Consider the following 19,395-nt stretch of genomic DNA (forward strand, 5'->3'; position numbering starts at 1 on the left):
TTACCGGAATTCCGGTTTTTTGCGTCCAGTTATAAAATTTTCTGGTACTATATTTTGTTCCGGAATTCTCGTTTTTAACGTGGTCGCGGACTGGACGAACGATGCGTCAGAGGAACGTCGCATTTCAACCATTGCGACAGAGCTGCGTTTCAACACAATATCTAGTCACAACCGTAGCACGTGATTTATTTATGGCGCTTGATTGGTTGGAAATGTAGGCTTTAATGTCGGCACCCATGTGGAAAGTTTTGACACCGCGTGCGCGGAATTTTGAACTAAACCAAACTAAATGGATTTCGCGGAGAGGGGAACAGACGATATTAGAAACATCGACATTACTGTCAAAAATAGATTTAGTTGGAGTTGGCTGGAGGAAAAGGACAATAATGACGATTTTTTTTCTACCTATGTTCGGAAGCGAAAGCCCCCCGGAGAAGCTTGGTGTGTATGGTGCAACGACGTGATCCGGTACGGAAGCAGTGGTAAAAAAGCTCTGAAAAAACATGCTAAAACAACTAAGCATGCCAAAGCACGTAGTTGTCTTTACACATTTTTGTTGCTTGGGCATTACCACGAAAGCCATTACCAATCTTTGAAAATGATAAATGAAAGGGATTAACATTTAGTGACTATCATTATCATGCTGGTGATTATCAAGCTTACGTGAGGGATCATTACTGTCTACTATGGGTGGTAGGTGTTTATGTACTGATGGCACTTCCATCTTGTCAATGTCAAGATTATCCTTGGAAACAACTGTTGAAAATTACCATGAAGTTGTGATGACATATATTGCAATATATTTATTAAATAAAATTTGAAATATAGTAATTGTTTCATAATCAATTTGTACCCCCCCCCCCCCCCCCCCCCCCCCCCCCCCCCCCCCGTCTTTGCCAAAAAAAAGTTCAGGTTTTCTTTCCGGACCCCACTAGCATCCCTGAAATGACTGCATTTCACCCATATTTTCATTTTATTCATTCATAGGCTTTAGAAAGTGGGTCCTCTTAAACATCTTTTAAGACATAAAGAGCATACCCAGCATTCTCTCACTAATTAATTCTCCAAAATCCCATTATTTTCTCTGCCAAATTAATAAACAACTAAATAAGAATAAACATAAATATCATTTTATTGTTTTGATTTAAAATTTACATTTACGTACCCATGGCCATCAGGGAAACTACAATTCCACAGAATTTAAGTTATTGATTCTAGGAAATTTTAATGCTCCATGGCCCCACATAAACCACATTTCACTTAATGCTATTCATCTGCGAAATTATACTCGTTAGTAGCAAACAGTAATAATTAAGAATTTTCTTTGAATAAGTTAAATATGTTATTAAATATATGACAGGCATTTCTTGCAATACAGAATGCTAAGTACTAGATTTTCACATATCAAACAAAAGGATCATGAACAATGAATATAAAATGGAAATGTCAGAAGCATCCTAATTTCCCAACTTCATTTCAAGTTCTAGATGAGTTGCTATGATACACTGGCAATTAAACACATGGTCCCAAGCAAACTTTGCACTATAATGGGATAATTCAAATGCTTCAAAACTTTAAAGCTACATAGAAGTGATTATCATAGCAATTTCTGAATTAATCAAATCACCAAGACAAGAGTCTGGACACAATTGTGTCTCCATAAACATAAAGGAAGCTTAAAATACATGAATGACATGAGTGGTGGTCTACTGTTTGGCACAATATGCAAATTATATATTAGGCAATAAGTCTATTAATTTGTGGTACCTAGGGTTTACGACTCACTAGGATTGGTATCAATGTGGTTTGCTGGTCCAGCAGAAACTACATCTTGTCTAGGTTGATGTACAATTCTCAATGTAAATACAGGCACTACATTTACTAAATGCAGGATTTTTTTTTTCTATTTTTCCCACTGTTTGTTAGAATATGTCAGCAATATACATGAGGATTACAATATCTACAGTATCCTTTTACTGATACAGCTTTATCTACTCTTGCAACAATTCAGAGGGCAATTCCCTCAAATGGTGATATGTATTCTTTAAATAAATATTCACAAACAATTGCACCACATAAAACAAGGTTATTGAAGCACCATTCCCTAGGTTCAGAAGTGTTAGCTGGCTAATTGGTCAACAGTTAATTTCACCAAAAATCATACAGAAGAAACATCTTCCTAGTGAAATACTAACAATGGAAAAAAGTTCCCTAAGATTAAGAGTAACATATCTTACTTCCTGTATAACAAAACCCATTAAATAGGCTTGCTAATTAAGTTCTCCCCTCAGAATCATATCTTTAACCTTTTTTCAATTTGTAATAACGTGGATTTCATCAGTCCTAAAGAAAATAAATTCAACTCAAAGAAGTATATCAGTCTCCATTTAGACCAGATAGTACAACAAACCTGTGCAAGAGACTCCAAGCATAAGGTATGGATTTAACACAAAAGAGGCAAATCTATATGTAGTAAACTTACGTAGAATGTAACTAAACTGGTAACCTGAAATAATGAATACTGATTACAATTTTTTGGTGCCCTTTACAAATAATTATCAACAAATGCTTGCATGGCTTTGATCGTCAGTATGAAGTTGACTTTATTCTGACAGAGAATGCTGGAATGGCTTTTTTTAAATTTTACACAAAAAACTGGAATGCAGTTAGCCCTATATTGATAATATTGCTTATTTTTTGATCTCATGTTGTTCTTTGCAGTATTGATACTTGATTCAAACTGGCATGAGCAAAATATACAATTTACTAATTAATGAAAGAAAACAGACTTTAGTCAACAAAATAAACTTACTGTTATTCAGCTGTACTTAACATAAACAAAATGGCAATAAAAAGGTAAGAAAATCATCAATTGAAGCATACTTTTAAGGAGAGTCATCTGCCAAAATATTTAATAGTAGTACGCTTTGATGAAAATTTAAACATACAAGTAGACATTTTACAAAAGTCTTGAAAATCAGTCCTGCCTACACTGCTGCTTCAAAATCCAATAAAAATATTTATTATGATTTAGACATAAGGATATTTTGTCATTTTTTAAATATATAAACCTTAATGTTTATAAAGAAATGAGATAATAATTACAGTCCGAAGTTCACATACAATATACACTGGTTGTCACATTTTTCATTTCAAATTAAAAATTTAAATGTTTGGAATACCTAGGCCATAATTTTATATTCCTCTACATTGCTTGTTAAAATTCCAAACAAACTGACAAATATAATTATCAATTTTATTAACACTGCTTATGCTTATAAGTCTCTATGTTGATTGGGCTGGACAGAAACTGTATATATAAAAAGGCATACACAGGGTAAAGTTTTGTTTCAAAACAGTAATTGATAAAACCAATGCTGGACTTTTAAAATATTGGGCCTCCAGATGAATAAATTTGAACTTAACTTTGGCACCAATCTGAGACCAATAATAATAATAATAATAATAAAAACCTTATTAGACTTTGTGCTATAATAACTGGATTCAAGTTAATAAGTACCATTATTTTCTATAGCAGCACCCATAATCTGTGCCTATTATTATATATAGCACAGTTAAAACATGAGAAAAGAAATTTCTATATGAACAATGTCATATTTTTGTCCATAATTGTAAGTTTGCTGAGCTATTTCAGCAGAGTATTTCATAATGGACTGAGGTACAGAAAGCAGTTCTAAACTATAGCCTCTGAATAAGCATTGTGGCATTACCAGAGGACTATGTATTTGGCTTCCAGCGATGAGACAGTTTCATAAACTTTGGCAAAGGTTTAGGAGAGCAAGTTGTGGCCATTGCTGCTTCCTCTTTACCCATATTTTTTTTGTCAAACACATCATCTCCCTCCCCTTCTGGACTTGGAATAAGCTCTGCCTTTACCTGCGGGTAGCTTTTAGACCTGGCCGATTCTGAAAGATATGGATATAAATCATTACTCCTATATTAACAATTGATAAGCAGGGCTGTAGCCAGCAATTTCAAAAGGAAGTTATAAAGAGTATATTTTTAATGGCATAAAATTATTGACTCTGAGTGGGCCTTTTCCAAGCCAAAACTACAGCTCTAGAATCCTTCTTTCTGCCCTTCCTCAGGCTTAAGATAGTGTTACTGAAAACAGTGTAATCAATAAAGTAGGTAGAAGGTGCATCTATGGTAGTATTCACAATAAATGATCCGCGGGCTAACTGATCCATGGACAAAATATGGCTGACCCCACTTAAAAGCAATGCCGCCTAAGCCCCTGAGGGTCTCTCCATCTCCACATGAGTCATCCCTGCAATGACCTAGCAATTAAACCTTGTATCTGAGATTTAATGTATAATTGCTAGGCCCCTGCTGCAGGGATGGTGCATGAGGAGTCAAGGAGACCATAGGTTGATTAGGTGGCATTGGTTTTAAGTGGGGTTGGCCATAATTAGTCTGCAGATCAGTTAGTCTGCAGATCATCTGTTACAATGGTCAAATCACATATTACCAAGTACTGTAAGAAAATATTCAATTTTCTTTCTAATCTTCAATGCAGCCTTAATAATCTATCACACACACACACACACACACACCTTCCAATCCCTTGGAGTCAGTGGTGACACTTTTGGATTTGGCCTTGAAAACATTGAATCTGTTCACAAAGGAGGCAGATGCTTTGGTAAAACTATTCCCAACCCTCTTCTTCTGCAAGCACGATAAAAATAATTTTAAAATAATGCATATTTCAACCACTGACATTTAAAACCAATGCATATTGTGAGATACAGCCTAGAAAAAGGAATTCCTTAGAATGCCCATATAAAGATGATGTACACTGTCTTTTGGTACATTATTTAGATTTATGCAAAAAAGTTTGATTGAATTTCTAAATTAAATCTAGAGGAAGTTAGACAGGTTTGGGACCTGATTAAGAAATACCTCATTCTGTGTGGTAGGCCTGTCAGTGAGTATAAACCTTCCTGTTGCCTTCCATTCACTCTGAGCCTGGTAAACATTCTCTATGTCTAAAAGGAAGCGTCTGCGCAAGCTGCTTCTCCTGCGCCCTGACTGGCTAGGACTTTCTGCAGATCCACCACTTGTACAAAGCTCCTCTAGTAATACATACTTCTTTGGATCGTCTGCTCGTCTTGCTCGGAGTAGAGCCTAAGGATAAAGTTAGATTTCTCATAATGCACATGAAGTCAATTAGTGTAAATAATTAACAAGCAATTATGACTTAATGTGTTACGTTATTGTTAAAAGGAATGTAATGTTAAAAGGAATTAAGAACATGTTATGAATTTAGAAGAACTACTGCTAATGACATTTTTAACACTAAGTTATCACAAAGAATTTTTTTTTTTGTAAAAATAATGACTAAAATAAACACCACATTTCAACATGGAGTACAAACTAACAGCACAGAGAAGTAATTGCAATAATTATGCTTCTATAGTTAAAGATCTCCTTCACATTTGCAATAAAGTACAAAAGTTAAGTTTTGTGCCAAAGATTTGAAACACCATATTTTTACAAGAATAGTATAGGTACCACCACAAGACAAAAATTGCATTCTGATATAAATTTGGCACTTCTATTTGCAGATCAATCGATGTTTGCAGATTGCTACCAAATGACTTAAAGTTTATGTATGCACATGTCATCCTCACAAATATTTCCCATCATAAGCTCACCTGTGTAATAATGTCCTGTGCAGTGCTGGTGACAGGTGCTTTGAAGATGGTGTATGGCTGATCAGAGGACACATTGTAGACACAAACATGAAACATCTGTTCATCTGTCTCCCAGTCTGTACTGTCCGTGTCCAGAGATCTCTGACGTCTCTAAATAAAACAGACAGACAGTATCAGTACATAAGACACAATGCATGTAACATGAAGCATTGTGGTACAGTAGCACAGACAGGTAAATTTCTTAACGGTGCTTTAAAGATGCACTGGCAATTGCTTCATGTTAGCCAAAACACGACAATTGTAATTACATATCAAGAAAAAAAAAACTTAAGTGTAACAAACCAGGATTCATGATCTCTCTCTTTCTCTCTCTCTCAGTGACAATATCAGCACTACCACATTAAGAAATTACCTTCTGATCTGTGGCCATTATTGTAGAGATCCATGCTCTTGTACTTGGGTCCTATAAAAATAAGACAACTGTATCTCATCTAATTCATCTAAACATAAAAGAGACTTAGGGACTGTTCACATGAAAAATCTATTTTCTAAAAATCTATTGGCAGTATCTTGTGATCACGGTCTGTGCCCTGAATACCCCACGGCATAATTACTGGCAGCGCGAGCCAGTTACTTCTGAAGCTGTAATTAATTCTCGGCTGCACTCGGAGGAGATTCTGACACCTTGACGCATACGCAGTAGTATCTCTAAGCTGTGGAGTTCATCAATTTAGTTGTGACGACTCAAGCATACAGTCATGTAATATGGCTAGTGGTAGTGCTTGTTGTTGCACAAAATCGACAAACACATTTTTCAAAGCAACTGCTACCACCATTTACTTTCTAACTTCCTACTGCGCATGCGTCAAGGTATGAGAATCTCCTCTGAGCGCAGCCGAGAATTAATTACAGTTTTGAAAGTAACTTGCTCGCGCTGCCAGTAATTACGCCGCGGGGCATTCAGGGCACAGACCGTGATCACAAGATACCGCCAATAGATTTTTAGATTTTTAGAAAATAGATTTTTCATGTGAACGGTCCCTTAAACAGATAAATTAAATTTAAAAACTGCCAGCTAGACTTGAAGATAATGTAATAAGCATATAATAAACGTAAAATAATGAGAAGATAAAAGAGAATTAGAATAATTAAAATACATTCTGAAAGTTGCTGATTACAGAAATATCCAAAAAGGTGCATCTTGTATCTTGGAATTACTAGATCAACCAAAATCAGAAGCAATCACATGAATATCAAAACATGGCCTTGTAGATATATAGATAGTAGGGTATTTTAAAATCAATTTTTTTTTTTGAAAAAGTATTAAAAATATGACAGAAAGTGGTATTCTACTCCTATATTGAAGAAGGATTAATCATGGTTTATTAGATAAGCTGATCAATACTAAATAAAATTCATTACATCGGTTTTCTTTTTCAGTATAAGTTTTCCTTGACCCTTCCAACTATTCATACACAGAAGTATAGGGTCCTGCATGTCCAAGATTTGATGATGGCCACCCTTTCCAGCATCCTTCTTATCCCAGCTCTTCTGAACCTCTTCAACTATTACAAAGTCTGTTTCCCTTTCATCCACCTTTCCAGCTTTTACCAAAGCCTAAAAATGCACATAAACAAGAACACAATATCAATATGTTTCTATTCATCAGGGCCAAGTAATATATCTTTATCTAAATAAATGTTAAAGATAAAACAGATATACAATTCATGCATATTTAATACCAAGTATCACAGATCAAGGCTTACAGGGAAGTAATATTATATTGCACTTCTATTTCAATTAAGACCATGAAAATATGAATACAGATCCATGGGTCTTAATGTTCTGATGACAGTGAGGCTGTTCAGGACACAACTTTTATGGATCAAGGTGACATATGGTCAGATGAAACAGTGAAGAACAGAAGTGCAAATTTAACCCTAAGTAATGCATGTTTCACAAAAAAGGTTTGGGGCTTGTTAATGAGTACAACATTTTACCCGAGTTATGGTTTCAAAGACAGTGGTATCCTGTGTGACCTTGAGGATTGTGTACTCTTCTGATGGGACAACTCCATACAGACTAATGAAGAACATTCGCCTCTTAGCACGCACTATGGGAATACTGCATGGACCCGTCTTTCAAAAAAAAGCATCAGATATATTGAAATGCAAGAAGTTAAAGGAGTGTTAGGACCAAGATATTTGAAAATATCATATTCTGTTTCATTCTAGAAAGTTGTCCCTAAAAAACCCTGAGCACTAAAACGACAAAAGAAAATAGGATTTGTCTACAGATTTGTTGCAATAAGGCAGATTTACCTCAGTTCTTGCCAATGTTTCTCCTTCCTTGTTTTTGCCAAAGAAATTAGATCTTCTTTTACTGGCACTGAAGTCTTGGGGATTATCCAGATTTACAGAGAAATCACTAAAGCCTTCCTGCTGTCTTGAGAATATAAACAAAGTGGCCAGCTCTAGAGGTTGGTTGGTAGGTGAGCGCAGTCGGACATGTCTGTAGCCAGGCTTCAGACACTTGAGTGGAATGATTCTTTGTGCTGTAATGTGGTTACTGGTTACATCTGTCACAGTAAACCGCACAAATGCAAGATCTCTGAACATCACCTAAGACATAGGATAGAAGCATTATCATCAGACTGTACATGAGATATCCTTTCTCTGTTTCTACACTCCCACAATCAATTAATATCAGACAAATATTAATTCACTTTCACTGGTCACGCATACAAAAAATTTTAGTTTTATGTTGACCCTTCCTTTAATAATATTAATATTTGAAAAAGGCAACTTCACTTCACATCACCTTCTTTCAAGAAAAAGTGGCTTGATTCAAATAAGGTAAAATGTTTTATTCAATTCCAGAAAGGAATACTACTTATAGAAAAATATAAAAGCATATGACTATTGTGATTTTCAAACATGTTGTTAACCTTAGGAACTCTACACTTTTTCCAAAGGCTGTGTATGTATAGCATAAATAGCAAGCACTTACCTGGAATGAGAAGACATCATACCATATTGGATTGAGTGCATTTCTTGAGACCACCTTTGTTCTTTGCTTTGTGCTGTCTACAGGTATTCCAATAATTTCTATGTCCACCATTGGACTTCCATTCAGGTTATTTTGGCAGACATACTGACCAGATATCACCTAAAGACAAATATCACAGCAGAAGGATAATTTTTAAACTTTTTATGTTTAGGTGCCACTCAATAAAAAGTTCGACCAATGTACACTTCTGATTTATGTGAATTATAATTATTTCTTCTCAAATACATCAGGCATTGACTCCTTAAGTACCTTTACCACATCAAAATCCTTTCTAAAATCATAACAACTGCACAAAGCAATTGCCAGTCTAATGCATAATCACTCAATCGTAATTCATTCAGGCAATTTTGCTTCTATATCTTGCAATAGGTCTTACATCATGCTTATATTCAAAATCAGAGATAAAAGTTGCAGTATTACGTGTCCCTTACGTGTATTGTAACGGCAGTAGCATGCAGTCCATCAAACTCCCTATCCCAGGGGTTAAACCTGTTGTACATGACATGAGTCTTATCCCACATTACTGGGGGCTTGAGAACATAACCACTGCGGTTGTTCTGCTCAAACAGGGCACTATTCAGGTGCATGGCAGTGTCTGAAAACAGAAATTTGTTTCAGTAATTCCATCAAATCACAAAAAAGCTGTAAAAAGATACCATCTCAATCCTCTTTTTTACCATTTTTTAAAATAATATTATGATTATTTATTTAATAAATAGCCAATGATTATGAAATACAGGAAACATGCTGTCCTACCATCTGTCTGGTAGTTTAGTGCTGCCATCTGTATACCAAAAGCCCAGAATATAACAGGATTGAAGTTAGAAGAGTCAATTCTCACTCCAGTGGGATACACACGCAAGAGGTGCTTTTCAGTATGAGTAAGACATGTTAAGGCTAACATATCATGTCTAGTACTATTTTTAAAAGGTTGTGCCATAATGACAAAGTTTTTCTAACACTATAAACATCATGGTAATTGAGTTTTAATTAATTTTGATATAAAAAGTGCATGCATGTGAAATTCATTTTGCTCCATGATAACTTTCTTAGAAAGAAAAGTATGCAAAATTTTCACTTTTATTCTATTATTTATATTTTTTATTTTATGTTTTTGGCAAATTGGTTTTGGTGAAAGTTTAAGAAAAAATCTGTAAAGGATATTTGATGACAGGTACAGGATTTCTCCTGCAAAGCTGCTTGGCCTTGTTCTCATTGATGGAAGAGATGCTGTGGCATGATGCATGGCCGTTCCTGGTCTTAGCAGGGATGGAGGTGAAGTTGATTTCTCTTTTCTCCTCTGAAATATTTCAAAAATATTTTGAAGATGATGTATTTAAAAATCAGAATTCTTATTAAAGACAAGCAAACTTATTTGATCACATCTTAACAGATGGCTTATAACACTTGTTTAACTATTAGCAAAACAGATCATTTTGTTCTAACCTATAGGAGTAGCAGCAGCAGCAGGTGCCACCGTGGAAGCACTAGGGGAAGTCCCCAGGATGTTCTTCTTCACAACTATTTTCTTTGTCTTTATGGTGGGCAAGGGACTCAATGCCAAACCTATTAGGATATATCATTTATTAGAATGTGGCTATTGATTTGCCAATAACAGTCTGAAGTAAACATCTTATTGATAACCAAATGTTAAACAATGAGAAAATAATTACCAACAATGAATCAGTGCATTTTATATCAATTAGACTAATATGATGACATCATAATTTTGGTTTGGGGCAAAATATCAGGGATGAAAATTGAGACTATTACCTATGACTTAGATAAGGTCATTGGTTTTATCATCTTTTGATAGTAAAAAAAATATTTGGGACTGACTTTACATACAAAAAGGTAATGTGATCAACTTCTATGTACAGTACCAAACATTATAACTTTTAGATTTAAACAAAATGGTGACAAAATTGCATAAAAATTGTAAAGTACTGTAGAACAAAAAAAATGTGTACCTTTAAATTTAATGGCCTGGGTGTAGACCACCAAATCTGAGAGTTCTCTTGCAATCTGGTTAGCCTTCTTCTGTTTAACTTTGGGTGCTTTCAGAGCCAGCTGAAGTTCTTCATCATATATCCAGTCTAAGTCTGACTGGCTTTTGGGTCTCATTCTATCAGACAAAACATCACTTTTTGATCTTGCTCTGATATTGTGGCATAATAACAAAGAAAAATGTTTTGAACATCAAACTACAATCAAAGCAAACAAGTTTTTTTAAACTAAAAATAATTATTAAGCAATAAATTATATCATAAGGTTATTAGAACACTAATTTACAAAACTAATTAAACTGGCATTAAATCAAAACCCTAAAGCACTAACTTACATACTAAACTGACATTAAAACAAAACCATAAAACACTAATTCACTACCTAATTAAATTGACATTAAAACATAGCTAAAGAAAACACTATTGTGCATATATTGAAACAGATTTATCAGCCATTAAAAATACCCATTTGTTTTAAGCAAAAGAAAATTTATGAGCAGATGACTATGTATTAGATGAATTCTAACCTCCCTTCTGGAACAGGGTCACTGCCAGTCCTAGAGTGTTCCATCTTGGACTCCTCTGACTCCACAGAGTCATCCTGACTACCCAAGGAGGTCCTGAGCAAGGCCAGCTCCTTATCTGAAGAGAGACCAATATCCACACTAAAAGTCTTATCATGGAGTAGTTGCCAGTTTGTTTGACAAGAATCACTGTTGCAAGACCATTGTCTAAGCATATTCTTTTTTGACTAATATACTGGGTACCTACTTTGATACCCTTGTCTAATATGTAAAGGTCTGCAAACACGTATATTCATATATATAAATCTAAAATACAGAAAGGGGCAGATTCCCTTTCTTAATTTTAAAATGAACACCAGGAGGGAATATCCAACATAAAAATGAATGTTTTATACAGTCATCTTTTATAGCAGAAACACACAAAATGGATCATGGCATTTCCACAAATATTGAATTTTACTCAATATCTATTTAAGGGTACATGAATCTCTACTTAATAAACATACCATCTCCAAGATCTTCATCATCATCATCATCGTCATCATCATCGTCGTCTTCTTGGACTGAGCCTGATTCACTGGAGACCGTGCTCAGTGTGGTAAGGGCTCTCATGTGATTGGCAGCAGAGCTCTTACAATTTATTAAAAAAAGGGGAAAAACATAATGAGCATGTTCATACATTATGAATATTTGCATGCCTGCACCTCTTACTGATGACCTACACTTATTAGTAGGGAAATGTATTACAATGAAATCAAAATTTACCAAAAGTATAATATTATACATGACTTATTGTTTGAAAATGCTTTATATCACATTTATCTGCAAACTCTTAATCTTAACTGCAAACATCTTGTACCTTTTGCTTCAGCAGCGGCTTATGTGTTGAGCGTAATTTCTTGTTCTTGATTAGAATCTTGAACTTGAGCTGGTTGGGGGAGGGCAGATAGGGATCATCAGTGAAGTCAAGCTCAAACAAGTACTTGGAAACCAATTTGTCACCAAATACATTCTGCAATAAATAGAACACATAAAATATTTATTCAATTCTATTTTAAAATACTTAATTCTTCCGATTTAAATTTGTGTAAGATCAATAGGCATTAATTTTTTATAACCTTTTCTTTTTTTATGGGGCCAAAATTTGTTAACTTGTTGAAAGCAGTTGACAAGAATCAGCTACATGGAACCAATAGTCAGTTGTGTATAACCACAGCTTATAACACAGTCACATCTCCCTTTATGTACCTGAAAGATGTGAGCCATTTTTTGTTGCTGTGGAATAGAGCAATGGTTCTCAATGGACAGAATCACTGGATAGGGAGATGCAACGAAGGCACTTTTGTTGATGGCTTCTACCACACTTTTAAATGGAATCTTTGTGGTGAGTGTGTGTCCATGGTAGATGACAGGAAACCCATCATCTCCATCCCAGCAGTCTAGTTCGACACAGCGACAACCAGTCAGCAACACCTGAAGTAGCAAACAGCCTCTAATTATATCAATATATGAAGAAAATTTACCTGGCATTCAAATTTGCTGAATTGTTTATTTTGTTGTTGCAGCATTTACTGGACTTTTAACTTAATTTTACTTATCTCAAATATGTGATTGCACAAAAAATAAACAAAAATACAGCACTTATGCAGTGTCAAAAATGTTTCTTTAACTCCCTTCAAAATCTTTTCAAATGATGTTCAACATTTGAATATCCATCAATTACCATCACACTAATATAATAATTAATATAATAATAAAATAAATTTCCCTCTTTTAGATAAGTGCCAAGTCCCAAAGTGCCTGTCAATTTACCTGACTATAGAGTTCCACTGAAGACTCCCCCTTGAACTGATTCCCAGTCAGGTAGGTGTTGTGTGAGGATGCTATATAGTAGTGAGTCATGGGCTGGTCCATGTCCTAGACAGGAAAAGGATACCATGTAAATAATCAAGTATGTCTAGACATATTATGAACAATGTTTCAAAGCAAATTCATCCTGTTTCAGTGTAAAACATGATTTGCAACAAGAAAAGTTGGAGTGTCACAGTTGATTAAAACTCTGACGAATGACATTGAATAATTTGGATCAAATTTTAAAAGAATTCATTCAATTAGAAAGAAATTACATTTCATACCTCATCTGTGTGGTTTGTCTTTTCATTCTGGTAGGCATAGTTGTCCTTGTCCATCAGGTACCTGGCAAACCCTTCAAATGAGAGCACACGCATTTGCCTCAGGCTGGGGTCAGGTTCATGGCGCTATAAGAACCAAAATATAAACATGACATTCTCATTTGCAAAAATGGTTACATGTGGTATGAGATGAAAGTCATATATCTAAAAAATGTATGTAAAAAGTATTATGCAGCTAGAACCAGTGTTTCTCTCAAGCCATATGAAGTTGAGTTGATCGAAACTATTTACACTACGCATCACAAATATATCTACTTCTTGAATAATAAAGGAGCAATTTCCTGTGATATTTGTTTCTTTCATTTCTTAAATGCTTTTGACTGAATCCCTACAGATCAAAATTCTTTAATCTAAATATGGGGTGTTCTATGTACACCTCTCACACAGCTGTGAAATTTCCATGACAATAATTTAAATAAATTCAGCATTCAACTGGGATAACTAGCCATGATAATACCTGTATCAACTTGACGATGTCATCGTCAATGAGATGGTCCTCCTGGTATTCATGCAAGAAGCCACGAAATTCACACACGCTGATGAACTCCCGTTTGGCTGTACTGACCCCAGCGCAGTTACTGACAATACTGGCCACCGCCAGCGCATCACAGATACGCCTCCGATGGTTGTCAAGAGTCAGATCTAAGATTGTGTTCCTGGTTATCAGACCTGGAAAGTGCAGTTCAGAGATCATTCATAATGTTAACTCGATCAAGATAAGGGGTTGGTATAATTTTTTATTTGATTCTAATTAAATATGGAAAAGACAAACACAAGAGGGGGAGCTTGGCTAGATAATTTGTTTTTTAGCAAATAGGCGACAGATGTAGACCTTCAATATTCTTAACCAAGAGATGTTTAAAAAATAAGCTATTATTTTTTTTCTTACAACTTAGTACACAGTTACTTATTACACAGAAATATCCATTAGTACTCTATTTCAACGTACAAAAGTAACTTGAGGGTTAATGTTCTCAAACTGCACTTCAAATATTACTGTAATTTTGTGTATAAACACATCACACTATGCGCATGACCATGACATTTAATAATAAAAAACAAGTGTATCCTAAAATTCAACTCAGTCATAAAAATATGCATCAGCTGTTCTCCATGATCTATGTCATTATTTCTCAAAGTAAATGTATCATCTGGGCTTTGTCCTTTAGAGGCCGGAAGCAGCTGGACTGGAAACATGACAGGACTCCTCCTTTGAAGGTCTTTTTTCATTTCCCAAAATCTGACATCTCATTCCATAATCCTTTTAAATCCATTCAGCGTAATTTAAATTAAAATACTTTATGAATACTACCAGACATCCTGGTACATCTTATAAATACAAACATATTTTCACCTATATGTGGTAGTATGTTGCAAGAAAAAAAATTATTTTACAAGTATGTGTATCTTATCTTTGCCAGGTAAATAAATTTTAAATATCAAATATCACAGAAGTTCCCAAAAAGCTTGAAAGAAAGGTTTGGTAAATTTCTCTTAAAATTGACTATTTAATAATGTGCTCTTCAGAAAATCAAGCCAATCATCACAAAAAAGATCACTAAAGTCTGGTTGCAAGCAATTACTTATACAGTGGCTGTACACTAGAAAGAAACCAGGCCAAAATAGTACCAGGTGGTATATGGGTTCCACAGGCTGTGACCTCTTAATTATCTTGTACAATAGGGTCATCCTTGCAATCAGCATGTTACAGTGCATTTATTATGATAAATTACAGTTTGTCGTGCATTAATGTTGCCGCTGCATCAATGTTGGGCACTATTTACATGGTGTAGTTCAGGGTTTACAGCTACATGAAAGAAATGTGAAAATCATCCCTAGGTTTAAGGGTTATATTCTGGCATATACAGTTGACATCTTCAAAAATGGTAACTGATAAAAAACACCAACTGCTTAGATTATTTTCTATTTTCATAATCATAAACACATCTTTTTCTCATCTCCTTTGACAAGGTCTTTATTTCCTTACAAAATATTCAAAATTTCATATTAATGTAACTGACCCATATATGTGCACACAAGTTAAAAAACAATCCCTTACCCATATCTTTTTTGTTTGGCTTCAGCAAGACTTTTTCACTGCCTTGTCCACATGTGTTACTGTCTCCAGGTTTAGAAAGCAAAAATCTCTCATAAAGGTCTTTGATGTCTTTTCGGCAACGCAGACTAAAAGCTTTGAATAAGTCCAAGAAATCCAGAAAGTCTAGCTGGGTGGAATGTGTGATAGAGTTGTTCTTGGTATCTACAAAGTGGCCTCCAATGGAAAGCTTTCTCCTTTCACTCCTACCAAAGCAAATATAACATAAAGATGAAAAAAAAACTTTCAAACAAATGTATTTGAAAAGCCCATGACTTTTTGAAGGCAGGTATACACAGTATTTATTAAATCAAAATAAAATCACCATTTATTACAAAAAAAAAATAATTTGATGTATATTTTAAAATACCTTAAAAAGATATTCAAAACAAACCTGTGTGTAAAGGCTACATTCCAAGTCATACACTTTCTCTTCAATGTATGGACTGGTATTCTGTGCAACCTATTCTCTAACTCAGAGTCGCTGCCTGATCTCACTGTGGTCCTCAGAGGCTCAGGTCTGGGGGACGGGGCACTACGTTCCTCTGGCAGGCAAGTTGCAGCTGGGGCAGAAGATGCTTGAGGAGAATCAGGAGAATCCCCAGCAGATGCTCTCCGTGAAGGGAGCACATCCTGTGAGAAATAATACAGAGTAATCACTAAAAGCTGACCTTCTTCAATCTTTTTACTCAAATCTAACATAACATCTAAAATATATTTTCTTGTTTTGAATGGAAAATTTAACAGATTTCTTGGAGAAACACAAAGCTACAGGTAAAATGTTATTTTAAGCTGGAAAATAATTCTGAAATTTCTCTTTTTCTTCTCATTTATTAAAGCACATTCAATTTGAAATTAAAATTATTGCATAGTAAAATTAACATTCACCTTATTCAATCAAAAGAAGCATTAAACATAATATTTAAATAACTCTTTAAACATAAATGCTCCTTTAAAATATCACTGCAACTCTGAAAAGTGTTAAGTTTTAATTGGACAAAAATTTTATATCATACTCTAATTGAGGTCAGTGGACTGTTCAGACATTTTCTGGTCGTTCTGAGCGGACCCACACCAACACTGGCTGACCGCTTGAACCCTGTGCTAGGCTGTGGCTGGAGCTGTGGCTGCTGAGACTGGGGCTGCTGAGACTGGGGGCCAGAGCCAGGGATTGGGCTATTTGGAATGTTTGTGTTAGAGTCCCATTTACGGCCACCAAATACCTAAATATGCAGCAAAAGAAAATTGGCCCTATTTAACACAGCAATATGATACACGTTATGCCAATTATGATTTTTTTTTGTGCCAGCCATATCTCTGCAATTAACACAAATCATCAGTTGATAATCGTATAAAATAACAAATGCACTTATGAAATTAGCTGGTAGTTCTATCAAAATTATCCATGGAATAAGGCTGTCCAAGTGCCTTTAGTTTAATCTAATATTTATCTTATTATAAGATTAAAAGTTATATAATGTCAGAAATGTGTATGAAATAGTTGCACACTTAAACAGGTAACACCTGAAATTACTGTATGGCAGAAAAGACTTTTCATATGCATTTATGTGCAGTTAAACAAGATTTCATGCCTTCATAATACTGCAGGAGTCAGTAGAATTTGTGCTTTAAGGACAAGACCTAACTTACCTTTATAGCCTCAGCAGGGTTTGGTCCCTGGCATTTATTTTCCCAGTAGTACAGCTGCAAGTATTGTTCCTTTAACCACTGTATTCTCTGGTCTGTCTGCTGCTGCTGTCTCCTCACAGCTGCTACAAGACACTTCAGTCCTAGGTACCATACCTGTACCACATTACTGGGCGCCACAAAATTCAACCAGCGATTATCAGAGAGATTTGTGCCATACAGGATAGACACACAATGCTGGTTGGCCGTAAGGTCTTCAAGGCCATGGCGTTTACATATCACAGTGGTGTCAATCAACTGGTTGCCCAGAACAACCTCCTTGATAAAACTTAGATCTATATAGCCTTCTTCTAAGTTCGTACATACCAGGTCCCCATAGGTGTATCTGTTTATTAGCCCTGTAGAGGGAGGGGAGTCCCACTCTCCCCCTAAGTAGTAGTCAGTGGAGCCTCCTCTCATGGTACTCCAACTGGGCTTGCACCAGGATAGCATGCCGTTAGTGTGTTCTAGTTTAAGGCAGCATATGGCGGACCTGGAGCTGTCCTCCTCTGTGTGGATCACTGTGCTGCCAAAGTGCATGCACTGCAAGTAGTGGAGGTTGATCTTGGCCTGCTTTGGAGGGATGATGGTGACTCCATGGTCTGCAGAGAGTGGGTGGATGGGTTGATAGCTGTCTAGATCTAGGTCATAGTCGCTGTCTTCTCTTTCTACTTTACCAAGGTCTGATTCTGCATCACTCTTGTCCCTGTAATATATGTATATGCATTCAACTTTCCACACATACACTCTTGTGCACACAAGAGCATGTACACCCACACACATATTACACAAAATGCATCAAAGATTAAAGTTGTCATACTTAAAATTTAATTTGATATATTTCCAGAAATGTATTTTTTCGCTCCGTGAAGTTGTCTATTTTACACCTTATATATAGACCCTATTTTTCTCAGTGATGCCATAAACATGGTAATCTATGAGACCTCAATCATTTGGCATTTTTATAAGACTTAGACATGACTACTTTTGCTTATAGTAAAAAGCCAATAATTATACCTTTTATCAATTTCTACACAATACCTACCTATCCAGTGATGAGCACTCTACATCAGAAGCATCTTGCTGTCGACCATGTTGTCTGAATTGCTCAATGTCATCCAAGACAATTTGTGCTTGGCGAAGCTTGTCAACATTCAGAAGACCCCCCACACCAATCCTCGTCATAAATCTATCCTCTCCATTGTAGTCAGAAATAAACTACAAAGAAGCAATAATGATAATAATGGGTGCCTGTGAAGTATAAATAGTGAAAGTGTTTTTACAAAAAATCATTATATGATGCTTAATCAATAATCATGACATAGGTATTGAGTTCTTCCAGTATTTTGATATTTGTAATTTATACTATAATAACATAGATATCACTATAGAGGCATCACTATTAATACATAATCAAAAGGAATAACATATAACATTTTGATTACTTCAAACTCACTTCTAGGGACTGGTTTTCTTCTGATGGTAGGACAACAATACTCGGTACCCCAGCCAAGATGGTCTTCAGGTCAGAGAGGAAGCCACCAAAGAAAGGTACCACCTTACAGTCAAGGATATCAAGAGCTCTGGCCAGAGCCTCCTTGTATTCCAAAGTGACCTCCCCAGACAGCACAGCATCACTGAGCATGTGCAGGGTAGACAAGTCTTCGTCAGATATGGACAACCAAAAAGGCTTCAGCTTATCAGATCTGAATGTGTTGAGAGAAATTTTATAATATATAATCATTTATGCTTAAATAAAAATTATCTCATCATGCATGTAGTTAGAGTGGCACAAACAGCCCTGGATCAGCTTGCCTCATATTCAATTTTTGGTTATTACAATGTAAAATGAATGCCATAAATTAATAACAAAAGAATGCAAAACTTATGGACCAATCTGAAATAAAGAAAATCAGTGCAGAAACATATGTTCATATGAACCCTAGGATAAACTGCATTCCCTTCACAACATGTACTCACTTAGACCTGAGCATACCTTACTACCCAAGGTGTAGTCACTTGGAAAACTCACAGAAACAAATGGCTTGACATAAACACTTCAGTGCCACAACTTTATCTTATCAGAGGCATTTACACAAGTGGTTTCTGTGTGAGAATCTATTAGGTTATAATGTGGCAATAAAT

At 35.5% G+C, this 19,395-nt stretch overlaps 1 protein-coding gene across 7 annotated transcripts in view; it reads right to left on the reverse strand.

The window, feature by feature from the left end:
• Positions 1-1,114: 1,114 nt before the first annotated feature.
• Positions 1,115-19,395, reverse strand: part of LOC106171793 (1-phosphatidylinositol 4,5-bisphosphate phosphodiesterase epsilon-1) — a 90,576-nt gene continuing 72,295 nt past the window's right edge. For 6 of the 7 annotated variants that reach the window (XM_087002469.1, XM_013552657.2, XM_087002471.1 and 3 more), the window contains 27 exons: positions 18,707-18,956; positions 18,296-18,468; positions 17,215-17,956; positions 16,581-16,787; positions 15,959-16,197; positions 15,529-15,770; positions 13,927-14,138; positions 13,413-13,535; positions 13,090-13,194; positions 12,526-12,750; positions 12,137-12,289; positions 11,784-11,907; positions 11,281-11,395; positions 10,718-10,905; positions 10,194-10,313; positions 9,912-10,047; positions 9,504-9,628; positions 9,179-9,342; positions 8,688-8,846; positions 8,000-8,299; positions 7,679-7,816; positions 7,101-7,295; positions 6,091-6,141; positions 5,679-5,828; positions 4,924-5,148; positions 4,578-4,689; positions 1,115-3,926 (listed from right to left, as the gene is read on the reverse strand). In XM_087002469.1, the coding sequence (XP_086858595.1) occupies positions 3,739-3,926; positions 4,578-4,689; positions 4,924-5,148; positions 5,679-5,828; positions 6,091-6,141; positions 7,101-7,295; positions 7,679-7,816; positions 8,000-8,299; positions 8,688-8,846; positions 9,179-9,342; positions 9,504-9,628; positions 9,912-10,047; positions 10,194-10,313; positions 10,718-10,905; positions 11,281-11,395; positions 11,784-11,907; positions 12,137-12,289; positions 12,526-12,750; positions 13,090-13,194; positions 13,413-13,535; positions 13,927-14,138; positions 15,529-15,770; positions 15,959-16,197; positions 16,581-16,787; positions 17,215-17,956; positions 18,296-18,468; positions 18,707-18,956 (5,161 nt within the window). In that variant the 3' untranslated portion in view covers positions 1,115-3,738. The remainder of the gene's footprint in view (positions 3,927-4,577; positions 4,690-4,923; positions 5,149-5,678; positions 5,829-6,090; positions 6,142-7,100; positions 7,296-7,678; positions 7,817-7,999; positions 8,300-8,687; positions 8,847-9,178; positions 9,343-9,503; positions 9,629-9,911; positions 10,048-10,193; positions 10,314-10,717; positions 10,906-11,280; positions 11,396-11,783; positions 11,908-12,136; positions 12,290-12,525; positions 12,751-13,089; positions 13,195-13,412; positions 13,536-13,926; positions 14,139-15,528; positions 15,771-15,958; positions 16,198-16,580; positions 16,788-17,214; positions 17,957-18,295; positions 18,469-18,706; positions 18,957-19,395) is intronic. The other variant, XM_087002468.1, reaches the window with a different exon arrangement.

This window comes from Lingula anatina, chromosome 1 (assembly GCF_051362555.1).
Source record: "Lingula anatina isolate TDL-2025a chromosome 1, LinAna3.0, whole genome shotgun sequence".
NCBI lineage: Eukaryota > Metazoa > Brachiopoda > Lingulata > Lingulida > Lingulidae > Lingula > Lingula anatina.